Source organism: Syzygium oleosum, unplaced genomic scaffold (assembly GCF_021117445.2).
Source record: "Syzygium oleosum isolate NSW1041296 unplaced genomic scaffold, Sole_v2.1 Sole_v2.34, whole genome shotgun sequence".
NCBI classification, from domain to species: domain Eukaryota; kingdom Viridiplantae; phylum Streptophyta; class Magnoliopsida; order Myrtales; family Myrtaceae; genus Syzygium; species Syzygium oleosum.
Genome location: NW_026607518.1, coordinates 424232 through 436865, shown reverse-complemented (window position 1 = coordinate 436865; position 12634 = coordinate 424232). Strand labels below are relative to the sequence as shown.

General features: G+C 40.8%; 1 protein-coding gene across 2 annotated transcripts; it reads left to right on the top strand.

Annotated features, from left to right (window-relative positions):
• Nucleotides 1–3806: 3806 nt before the first annotated feature.
• On the top strand, nt 3807–4956 carry LOC115667085 (cyclin-dependent kinase inhibitor 6-like). Of its 2 annotated transcripts, none has more exons than XM_056305061.1 (4): nt 3807–4173; nt 4337–4383; nt 4555–4746; nt 4873–4956. In XM_056305061.1, exons 1-4 carry the CDS (start codon nt 3835–3837, stop codon nt 4940–4942), a joined length of 648 nt encoding a protein of 215 aa, XP_056161036.1. In that variant the 5' UTR covers nt 3807–3834; the 3' UTR covers nt 4943–4956. The 2 variants fall into 2 exon arrangements, with proteins under 2 accessions (XP_056161036.1, XP_056161035.1); XM_056305060.1 differs by having other exon boundaries at nt 3809–4173; nt 4552–4746.
• The last annotated feature ends 7678 nt before the right edge of the window (nt 4957–12634 follow it).

The window sequence follows — 12634 nt, the reverse complement described above, 5'->3', positions numbered from 1 at the left end:
TATGAAATACTTCTCTAGGCATTGAACGACTTATGCATATGATTGATTCTGGAGTACAAAGAGTTGATCTCTTACGTGGGAATCGTTGTCGCTGTGCGAAGTATGACCTTCAGTTGTGTAACCTGATGCAACCGAATTCGGTACGCTTCTTTGCCTAAACAGTAACATGCATACACCGGGATCACGGTCCCGGGTGGTTCAGTTGTCAGGTTCATTACATGTGTGAAACATCAAATCAGACAGCAATACATCTTAACCAACTCTCTCGTTCCGTAACCAGTGCAGCCCAATTCAACGCACGTCCACGAACAGAATCAATCACGGTGAGTGAAGAAAGCTGTGGTGGGGCTCGTGTTTTTCTATGAAAATTATCCTTCTGTTACTTCATTTTTGCAGTGTTTTGTACTAATGATTTGGGTTATACTCAGGGTGTGCATGTGCTTTTCTCAGACAAACATCTTCAGGTTGTATCAATAACAATGTACTCCAGATACTAAAGTGGTACCATGTAGGGGTCCAAGAGGCTGATTGTATCAAATAGACACCAATCGGTAATCATTTGATACATACATCCTCTTCGAAGATTCTCGACTCCGACGAGCCCGCCGACCACCTAGCACGTTGTGGGTCGAAGTTCCACATTCCCCACACATGAGATCGGGACCGGCTTAGAAATGCTTCAATGTTCTCGCAACTCGGCAGTTCAAACTTTCACGATCGAAATCCTTTCAACCCCAAGAAAACCGAAAAGGAGCGACAACAAAGAAAAGCGAATAGCAATGTTTTCGTCGTGTCGTTGTTCATAGTTACTGAACAACGAGATCACCGCATGTCGAGAATTACTTTTAACTCGATAACGACGTTGCCTCTCATTCATGAGATGCCTTCTTCAGATAGAGAAAGCTTTGTCCTTCCTCGGGTTGTTCTAGGAAACCGTACTCGTAATCGAAAGCAGGTTCCTAGGAGGCTAGGACCACACCGCCCCTCTACAGCAACCGAAGAAGATGTCCAGCTTCGAGTAAGAAGACTTTGTTGTCAGACTCAAGGAGAGCCCCCATTTATGATGCTTCCTTCCTTCCTTCCTTCCAAGACCTTCCAATTTGGAAGGATGTATGCCAATCTGTTAAGGAGGAGGAGGAGGAGGGGGCCATTTGATTGCTGTGTCTTTGCTTGGTAGGTCCCTGTGAATTAACATGTCAAGGTTGCTGATGCCCACTTGCTGATTCCTGTCCCAAAGTTGTCCTATCTACTTCTTCTTGCTGATGATGATGATGATGTGATGAGGAGGAGGAGGAGGAGGAGGAGGAGGAACTTGGGTGATTTGCATTATAGTGCATAGGAGGTGTAAAAGTCTGGATTTTGGACGCATTAAATCTTATTTCCACTTAGACTCGGAGGCGTGCGGGTGTGTAAGAGGAACGAGGGTCCTCTGTTCCATTTACGGGGAAAATTACCCGAAAAGCCATAAATCTATTGTATTTGTGCCGATTCAGACCCAAATCTTTCAATTTCGCCAATTTAGTCCTAAACCTTTTAATAATGTGCCAATTTAGTCAATCCAGTCAATTTTGGTTGGAAATCGCTGATATGAACGCCAGCTGTCCAACGTAAGACAATTTGTTTCAATTTTTCGAATTGTTCATTTCTTTTTCTTTTGGCTCGCGGCCATTGACAGATGAAAGGAAATAAAACAAAAAGAAGGAAAAGAGAAGAAAATAAAAAAAAAAGTTTTAAAAAAATTGAAAAAAATTGTCAACGTTAGCGCCGGTCATACCATGTAAGATGGGCAGCGTCCACGTCAGCGACTTCCGGCCAAAATTTGCGGGATGGATTGAATTGACAAATTGTGAAAACGTCTAGAGTCAAATTGGCCAAATTGAAAAGTTTAGAACTGAATTGGCATAAATACAATAGGTTCTGTAATTATCCCCCCATACGTGCTTGCACACGTGTCGCAATAATCCCAATCGCTTGGTTTTGAAAATAACTCCTAATGCATCAACGGTTGAGATTCCGCGAGACGCCAAAAGAGGCACCGAGCCAGATTGAGAATCTCCGTTCGTGTTATGTTAAGAATGAGTAGATAACTATACTTTTGCTTGTCTGCTGATTAGTAACTTATCTACGCGTCTAGGTTAAGTACAACAACCTCCTTTTTCGACTTGTGGCTTAAGTACATTTCCCCCATGTTTTTTCCGATTCTCAAAAAGAAAAGAAAAGGCCACACTGTAACTCCAATTGATACTTGAGCCCGACTTGCAGGGTTACCAAATAGAGATTGAATTCGTTCTCGAATGATTCCCATTTGAAATAGTATGGGTATGCCAAAACGGACCGCCCAGATCAGACCGCCCGGTTTGGTCTAGTTCTTGGTTCCTAAAAGTGGGACCGATATCCGGGCAGTCCGATCCGGTTCTCAGTTCCAAGGGAAACCCGGAAACCGGACTTGACGAGACCGACAATATATACTTTTTTTATTTTTTATTTTTGCAAAAAGAAATAGTAAAATGTGAACTAAACCCACGTCCAATGGTTCCATTGGACTAGACCAGTTTAGTCCGATTCCCGGTCCTCGATTCACAAAATTGGGAACCGATCCTCCCTGTCCGGTTCCCGATTCCACCTTGAAACCGGACTGGAACTAGACTGGAACCAAACTAGAAAACAACCTCCCCTATGAAATAGTGGTAAAATCTGAAGCTAGCTAACATTAGTTTACTATATACGATACACCTTCTCATAAAACCATCAGAACACATTTCACCACCACCTTTTTCCTTGGTTTACAATGATCCACGTACCTGTATAAAATCAATCACCGTCCGTCCCTTAGAAGAACCTAATATCGAATTTTCCTGACAATGGAGCTGATGACATATAATTTCCGTGACGGAGCGATTATGACCTCATCTCTCTCTCTCTCTCTCGAGGTGATCGCGGCCGCCTCTTGCAGTGGCCATCGTCGACCTCGTGCCGCTTAATCACAGGCCATTGCGTCGATACACGAGCCTCGGGCAATCCTAAACACGGCCAGCACGGCGTTCCTTATGACACGGGCGAGAGAAGCGACTGGGGTGGATATCGGGTCAAAGCGGGCCATCTTAAATACGCCTCTAGTCCTCACGTCGCCTAACATTAGACCGTTACATCGGTAGATAAGTCTTTTGCGTAATCTAAAAATGGGATAATGACACAAATAGTCCATGAACTTTGACTCAATGTGCAATTTGATCCCTGAACTTTTAATTTGTTCAATGTAGTCCCTGAACTTTAACCTAATGTTCAATGTGGTCCCTGAACTTTCAATTTGTTCAATGTGGTCCCTGAACTTTCAGGGTACATGCTCAATATAGTCCCTGAACTTTATAAAAATGTTCAATATAGTCCTTGAACTTGAATCAATGGAAGGACTACATTGAACATTTTTATAAAGTTCAGGGACTATATTGAACATGTACCGAAAGTTCATGGACCACATTGAACAAATTGAAAGTTCAGGGAGCACATTGAACATTGGGTTAAAGTTCAAGGACTACATTGAATAAATTAAAAATTCATGGACCAAATTACACATTAAGTCAAAATTCAGGGACTATTTGTATCATTTTTCCTCCGATAAAAATTAAGCACGCCGCCACATTGAACGAGGTGGAAAAGCATTCCCGCTTCGAGCTCAGCTAGGCCTTAGGGTAGGGCGTGCAAATCCAAGCTTGGGGGGGAGCCCACACCATCGCCTTCGAAATACAAAACGAATCTCAGCCGTCCATCTCGGTCGCGCGCTCTCCCCCGTCTCTACTTCAAATCGCCACCGCAGGTCGAGACACTACGCTGGCAATGGAAGAGCATCGCTCGGCGCGACGACTCAAGCAAGCGGAGCTCACCGGAGCTCCGACTCCGGCGGCCGCCGCCGCCGCCGCCCGCGAGGAGCCGCTCGAGCCGCGGCCGGAGGAGCGCGGGGCCGGCGAGCCGCCTCTTCCTCCGCTCCCTCCGCGTCCGGACTCGTCGGAGAAGATCAGCGCGCCGACGTCCGGGTCCGGAGAGATCGTGTTCGGAGACTCCGCCTCGAGCTCCGGACCTTCGGAACCGCCTCGTTCCTCGGCGGGGAGCGACGAGGAGTCCGTCGGCGCTGCGAAGGAGAAGCTCGGCGCCGACGCCGTCGATCGTCAGCAGCAGGTGAATTTCGAGCTCGATCGCCCTCTCTCTCTCTCTCCGTTTCCTCGTGCGAATTCCATCGTCTGCGCGCGTTCGCGAGAGAGAGAGACAGAGAGAGAATTTCCTACCGTTTCGCCACCTCCGTTGCTAAATTAACTGAAGATCTCGAACGGTGCAATCGCAGGCGAAGAGTTTCGAAACCGAAGCGTCGACATGCAACGGCGATTTCAGGTTACTCCACGTTCATTCATTCTTCGATTTTCCATCCCCTCTTGAATTCCTCCCCTCGCGTTTCTTTCTCTCGATTCTATTTAACTCGCTCCGGACACGAGAAATCTTGTCTTTTGTCGTCTTCTGCGCCGCCGGCGAACTCTCTGTCAATCGTCCTCCAAATCGCAGCAGAGAAACCACCGCGTCGAGGAGCGGCGAGGAGGAAGCCGCCGCCGCCGCCAAATCGGCGACGATGGCGAAACCGGCGGCGGCGGCGAGCGGAGGGAGGCCTCCAGCGGGGGGGGCGGAGATGCCGTCGCGAGCGGAGCTGGAATCGTTCTTCTCGGCGGCGGAGAAGCGCGAGCGGCAGCGATTCGCGGACAAGTGAGTGTGAATTCTTCGAACGTTTCTCCCTTCATTCGTTGTAGTAGAGAGAGAGAGAGATTGCCTATGTGATGCATCTGCTCCTTCTTCTCCTCCTTCGTCGTCGTCTTCTTACCGAATTCGCAGGTACAACTACGACGTCGCCATGGACGCCCCCCTCGAAGGTCGCTACGAGTGGATCCCCTTGAAGCCGTGACGGAGGACGGAGAGGAGAGAGAGAGAGAGTGACGCGGAGGTGACGCGACCGAGGTCAGCTGGCGACGTCTCAGAGAGAGAGAGAAGCGAAGCCAAGCAAAAGGAGCGTGGGACGGAATTGGAAAGCGGTTGGAATTCGGTGACGCGTACACCCCTCGTCTCTCTCTCTCTCTCTCTCTCTCTCCCTTCGCCGGAAAAATGCCCAAAAAAAAAAAAAGAAAAGGAGAAGAAAATCCCAGTCGAGAATTACGAATAAAACACAAAAGAGAATTATATCTGTAATTTCTTCTCCGTTTTCTACGAGGTGCAAAACAAGCCCCTCTTCTTTTTATTTCCCGTTTCGGTCCCCCGGATTTTATATGAAATTGCGAATTTCGGTCCCGCTCCCCCTGAGAATTATATCTATCTAATTAATAATTGCTATTCACAAATATTCCTGCTAATAAAGTGAGGATATACCATTCGACCCAAAAAAACAGGTGAGAATATACACTTTCACTCTCTCTTCTTTTTTTTTTTTCTTTTTTGTGGCTGTTGTAGATTTTGTCCGTCATCATGAATGCGTGTTGCTTCTCGGAATATCATCTGTTTTTTTGGGGCATCGGACAGGCAAGAAACTGCGCACATGCCTCGCAGCTGGGGGACCCCATTCCCCGCGCATTGATTTCCACCCCCCAAAACGTAAAACCCACGCACGTAACTCCTTCCTTCCCTTCCCTTCCCTTCCCTTCCCTTCCTTCCCCTCCTTCCCCCCCGCTCCTCCCTTTTTTGCAACATGCCTCTCGACACGCGGGCGGTACGTGTGCGCTAAGAGGGTATGAACCTCGTAGATTCGCGGCGTGGGGGATATACTTTGACGCCGCCTCGAGAACGGGGCGCGGAGTGACGCGGGGGAGAGAGAGAGAGAGAGAGGCCCCCGCGCACGCGAAAGTGAACCGGAGCGGAATCCAGCTCCCCCGATATCATTTCGGAATGTTCGGTCTAATTGGTGAGCGAGACCGTAATAATCCCGCGAACAAGCGACGTGAAATGCTTCGATTGTCTGCAGCAGCAGCAAGGCACATCACATTGATCTTCATGTATTGTTAGCTAAAATCAGAATTATTACCCAGTTAGTAGCATTTCCTTTTTTTTTTTTTTTGAGAATGTTCGAAAGTTTAAACCAAAAACTTGAACTTATAAGTGGAGAGAGAGACGCTTGTCTATAAAGAACACATAAAGTCACGTAGATAAGTAATGCAGGTTACTTTGATAGAGTGGAAATGACTCACGATCAATGTTGTTTTATCAATTATATTTCGCAGGGTGAGCATTACATCATTGCCTGAGTATAATTACGCATGCTTAATTAAGATCTCTGAAGGAGCATGGTTATTTTTTTTTTCCATATGTTTGTGTATTATTTAGTAGGTTAATATGTCAAGTGGATTGAATACTTGTAAAGGATAACAACAACAACGGGAGATAATTAAAGTTACAACATGGTAATTAGTGAAAAAGGGTGGGGATTAAACCAGGCACATGCCTGATCCAGAAGCAAGCAACTTTATATATTAGGGCATGGTTTTTGTTCTCTGTTTTTAAGACAGAGCTTTCTGAATTATATTACTCAAGTTCACATGCTTCCCCCCTTTCATATTTTTCACATCACGAGCATCAAATGGCAACTCATTTTCTGGAACTTCTTTTCCGGACATGAAAATTCGACTTTTTTTTTAATTTTGTGAAATACCACGCGCATAAAATCATTTCTGAGACAAACAATCGCGAAATAGAAACATTCATCTGCTAACGATACGTCGGATACAATTGTCGGAATCGAAAAATCGCGCACAAACGGTGATAAATTCCTTTACACCGTCGGTGGACCCAATAAGAGTTAGAAAAATTGATCTCTTCTTGATTTTTTTTTTTGTGGTTTTGCATTTTTTGTAGATCTCGTTGCTTTTGCAATTTAGCTTTTGTTTAGTCAAAATATTTCTGACCTTTGGAATTACATAAATATTATGAAGTATTAGTTAATTCGTTTCTGAATATTTAGATTGGAAAGTGCAATAGCAATAATCTGCCCCCCAAACAGGCGGGCTTTGTCATGCATTGTTTGCTAATCAAGATCGACGGTGATTTGGGCGAATCACGATCTCGACGTGAAGTGAGGATCAATACACGATTTGCACAAAAGGAAAGAAAGAGAATAAATCAAGAAGTTAGAATAGAATGTATCGAAGAATAACTTCCGGCTCTCTTGCATGGTCGTAAATTTTATTGAAGTATCGCACTACTTGCCAATTTATACGCTCTTTATGTATATGATCTCTCTCCACGTATATATATATGATCTGCTTTGATACCATAAGTGTCCAAGGATCTGAGGATTATAATTAGAGTGAAATATTATAGAAGAAAATCAATGAATGGAAGAAAATGATTTAATCGTTTCTTGTACGTTTGTTAGAAAAGAATATAGGGAAAAATCCTGGAAATTGCAATAAAAAGAAAAGTGCAACAAAGATATATGTTATATTTAACCGTCGTTCCCAATAATTAAAATATCTAATATATTGAGAAAATAAGTAATGGATGTGAGATATGCTCGTGGTTCTAGCAACGTTAAAAATATAACCTAGTATAAAAGTGCAGATTTCTACACAGAAAACTATTAAATAAATAAAATTAAATAAAAGCGCGAGCATTATAAATAATAAAGAGTCTGTAAGCAATATATAAAACTATAAGAAGAATGGCTAGAAATTCTAGACCAACCATGTAGGTGGTATTGCTAAGCAAGGAAGAAAAGGGTAAAACGGTAAGAAGAAGTAAGGATATATAACAATTTCAGAGAACTGCTTTAATTTAAAGTACAGACCTTCCACAGGCGGCTCGACCTGCCGTTTGTGGGGTATGTAGTATGTAAATGCAAGAGGGAAATTAAAGAAACAACTGGTATATAATTAATATTGAAAGATTACAACAACAGTATTGAAAGGTTACAGAATGTAGATATTGAAGTACAAGTGCAGTAGTAAAGAAATTTCTTTGGTAGAAAGTGATGGATCTTATAGAGTTTCGAATGAAACTTTGTGTTTCCTGAGAATAGTTCTAGCAGATGTCTGCAGACTATATTTCTCTGAAGGAAACTAAGATCCGGAGAGTGATATCAAGATTCTGAGCAGGGATCAGAAACTTACTGGTTATGGAAGGTTATAGAAAGATTTGAGATGTATGATCTCTTATTCGCTCTAAGGAGGCTTCGAGAGATTTGGGGAAGATGGAGAGGTTTTGAACTCAGAGAGAAAGGGTCTGAAGAAGTTCTGCCTTCTCAAGTGAGTGAGGTCTGTTTATATAAGCAAACTGGGTTCCTGTAGAAATAGTTCACGGGTAGTACTGTAGCGAATAGTAGTAAGTGCACAGTGTTACAGTGAACAGTGACCGAACATAATTATGAAAGTTTTGAGAAAAGAAAAAGTTGACAGACTTCTTTCGGCTTAGAAATTATGAAAACAGCCAGGAGTCTTTCGGCGCCTTGTCCTTAGGAGAATCTGGAGAGATCTTCCACTGGTTCAGGCTCCTCTTCTTCTTCTTCGTCCTTCACACTTGCCCAGTTGTGAGGAATGGGAGTAAATCCTGGGATCCCATAGCAGTCATCTTCATTTGAATTGCCACTATGATTGGAATGAGAAGAACCTGGTTTCTTCAATTTCTGAAAGGGCTTGTTTTAGCATCCCGGCTAGCTGCTGATGAGACTTAGCAGATGCTAATTTAGAAAGTACAAACCCTTTGTCATGTAGAAAGGGGGTGATATCTTCAGAAGTGTTTGGAGCATTGCTCCTTAAAAACAGCCATTCTGAGACGGCTTGCTTGGAGACCCTATCAAAAAACTTGAAACCATCCCACCATTTGACTTTGAATCGTCTTATGAGAATGGGGATGCCAGTTTCAGGGGCTTTCCTATAATCAAAATACCATCCAAGGACCCATGATACTCCGAAATAATAGAAAAAGAGCATCAATTTGGGGAAATTTTTCTCAAATGGAAGTGGGGTGAATTTTTCTAGAAAAAGCTCATAACTGGGATGGATTTTTGGGTGGATCAATTCGTCAGTAGGTCCCAAATATTCCCACCAGCGAATAAACCAATAAGGAATGGTTTTGATATCAAAGTCTTCAAAAAAGAATAGCCAAGTATGGGAATTATTGGCATTCTTTCTCCAGAAAGTGTTCCACCAAGCTTGTTGATAGTCAAAATATGAAAAGGATGTCCTGTATGGAAGGGCTTCATTTGTTTTGGTGGCGAGTTTTTGCAAGGCTAGTGGATCAGGTTTCCACTGGGAAGGGTGAATGACCCTATGAATCCTGGCTGTGGAGTAGTTCACATGACCTCCTTGTGAAAAATGTCTGAAAGTAACAGATTTTGTTTCTTCCAGAATTTTCTCATAAAACTCATTTGTTTTGTAAATGTCATGAGGAGTATATAAAAATTTCTCAGAAAACATGTTTTTAGCAAATACATATGGATCTGCGTTATAAAAACCATTTTCAACATTGCAGATATTTTGAAATATTGTTTTATGAAAAAATTTTGATTTTGGAGGAGCTGTCTGAGTAGACTGAATGACCACCTCACTAGAAATTGTTTTTCCCTTTGCCTTTTGAGTGGCTATGGGAGAAGGATCAGGACTTACCATCGCCATGGATGGTTGTGGCTGACTATTGAAGGCTTGTTGGAGAAGCTGTAATGCTTCTTCCTGAGATAACTGTGTTATATCAAATTGGGAGAGTTTATCCGAAGGATTTCCTGTAAAGGGAACAGGTTCCTTTTTGACTTGGCTAGAAATGGTAGTAATATTCAATGGTTGCTGAACAGCCTTGAGCCAGGTTTTGAGATTAGTCATTCCTGGGGTTTTCTTTTCGGAAGACGATTCTGCAACTTGTTTTCCTTTGTCTCTCCTTGTGGGTTTGTTTGGTGGTTTGGGAGGCATTTTCCTTGTAAAAATTCTCTTGTGAGAAAATCTGGGAGAGAATTTGAAGAACCGTTTATGAATTCTATATCAAAATCAAAAACAGATAAAATGGCTTGCCATCTGGCAAAAATCTGTTTGGATGCAATATTTTGAACATCCTTTTGCAAAACATCTTTTGCAGATTTGCAATCAATGCGTAAAAGGAATTTTTGATTTAAAAGATCTCCTTGAAATTTAGAAATAGAAAGTACAATAGCAAGAATTTCTTTCTTAATAGTAGAGTAATTCTTTTGGCAATCATTCCAGTGTTTGGAGACAAACTGAACAATTTGTTCTTTGTTGTCCTTGGATTGCTTAAGGATTCCTCCATATCCAATATCAGAAGCATCAGTTTCAACAATTTTAAAAGCAAAAGGATCAGCAAGATGTAAACAAGGAATTTCCTTGACAATTCGCTTGATCTGTCTTACAATATCAGTATGAACTTGAGTCCATGGTGGAGGATCTTTTTTGAGCCTCTGATGGAGTGGTTTGCAAATTATATTGATGCGGGGAAAGAATTCAATAATGTAATTCAGACTTCCTAGAAATCTTTGCAATTGGTTTTTGTCTCTGATTTCATCAGGAAATTTTTCAGAAAATATTATTGATCTCTCAATAGGAATGATGGTTCCCTGATAGATGTAATGTCCTAGAAAACGAATCTTTGTTTTGAAAAGAGATATTTTAGTATGTGAAACTACTAAACCATTTTTCTTCACAATGTTGATAAAATGATTGATGTGTTTAAAATGCTTTTCTATGGACGTAGAAAATATTAAAACATCATCAATATAGACAATAATATAATCAGAACAATGATTAAAAATATCATTCATTATTCTTTGAAATTCATATGGGGCATTTTTCAATCCAAAAGGCATGACATTCCATTCATATTGGCCAAAAGGGACAGTAAAGGCTGTCTTGTACCTGTCCTTTTCACTAATTTGAATTTGCCAGAAGCCTGATTTCATATCAAATTTGGAAAAGATCTTTGCATTGCAAAGCCTATTTAACAAATCTTTTTTATTAGGAATTGGATATCTTATCCATTTTAAAGCTGTATTCAAGGGCTTATAATTTATTACCAATCTTGGGACTCCTCTTTCTAGTTCAGCATTTTTGTTGACATAGAAAGCAGAGCAACTCCAAGGGGATTGGCTTTTCCTAATAAGCTTCTTCTCAAGAAGTTCCTGTATTTCTTTTTGACAGAAATTTAAAACTTCGTGATTCATTTGAGAAGGTCTTGCTTTAGTAGGAATGTCCTTTTCTGAAAACTCTGGTTCATAAGGAAGATCAACTATGTGACACTTACGAGACCAGAAAGCATTAGGAATATTAGAACATATGGAATTTTTTATTTGACTTTCAAGATTGGAAATCCTTTTCTGAAGACTGGTTTCAGAAAGATTTTTGTCAATCCTTTTTGTATTCAAGATCCTCTTTAAGAAACTGAAGATGAGTTTCTTTATCTTGGATTATGCAATTGATCTCAGAAATGGAATGTTCTTGAAGAGTATTCAAATTTCTGGTTTGGGGTTTTAAAATGAAATCAAAGCAAATCCTTTTGCCCAAGGTTTCGCTTTCAATTCCTTTTCGAAACTTTAAAAGGCTGAAGTAAATTGATAAAGGTGATCCCAAAATAACATTTTGTTTGATATTCTTAACAAGTAGAAAGGGAGTTTTGAAAGAAATTTGGTCTTTCACAATCTCGGCCTCAGGAATTTTGTAATTAATCATTAGTTTATCCCCGGATGCTGATTTGAGAGACTGGGAAGTTTTCTCAAAATATTTGGTTGGTATGAGACCTTCCTTTATACAATTAAGGTCTGCACCAGTATCAAAAAGGGCTGTTGTTTCCAAAATAATTTCATTTTGGATTCTGATAGAAATATTGATAATCCATTTTCTGGTGGTAATTTCAGAAAGCATTAAAAGGAAGTTTGTATCAAAGGAAGAGGGAGGTTGAGGGATATTTTCTTCAAAATCTTCATCTTTTTGTTTTCCTCTTAAATTTTTCATTTTAATATCCAAAATGTCTTTTTGCACAATTATCAGAGTGGCCTTGAGATCCTGGATTTCTTGTTTTTGTTTATTGATCTCTTGAGTTAGGTCACTTATAGAAATGGGTTTAAAATTTGCTTTTTTGGTTTTGCCAAGAATGGTTGAAATATTGTAAGGACTATCAGTTTGAAAAGTGGGCTTAGAAACTGGTTTGGGATTTTGAAATTTATTCAAATATTTAATCTTTGTTTCAGGGTTAGAAATTTCGTCAAAAGTTTGTAGAAGAATTTCTTCTTCTTTTGTCAAAACATTTATTTCAAAACTGGTGGCTTCTTCATCTTCACTTACTGAACTTGATGATGAAGAGGTTTCTAAATCGCAAATTTGCAAACCTTTTTCAAAACTAAATTCATCAGAAGAACTACTATCAGTTTCAATCATTAATTGATTGAGTTGATTAATAGTATCTTCATCTAAATCTAACTCATTAACCTTTTTGCTGAGTTTGCAAAATCGAGAGGTGTGGCCTTTCTTGCCACAGTTATAACAAGTGATATTTTTAAAATCCCTTTTGGGTTTTTTGGTTTTATCAAAATCATCATTTTCTTTTTTCTTAGAAAACTTTTTATCAAACTTCTTCTTATAAGGTTTATAAGGCTTCTTATAAAACTTCTTTTTATCTTTTT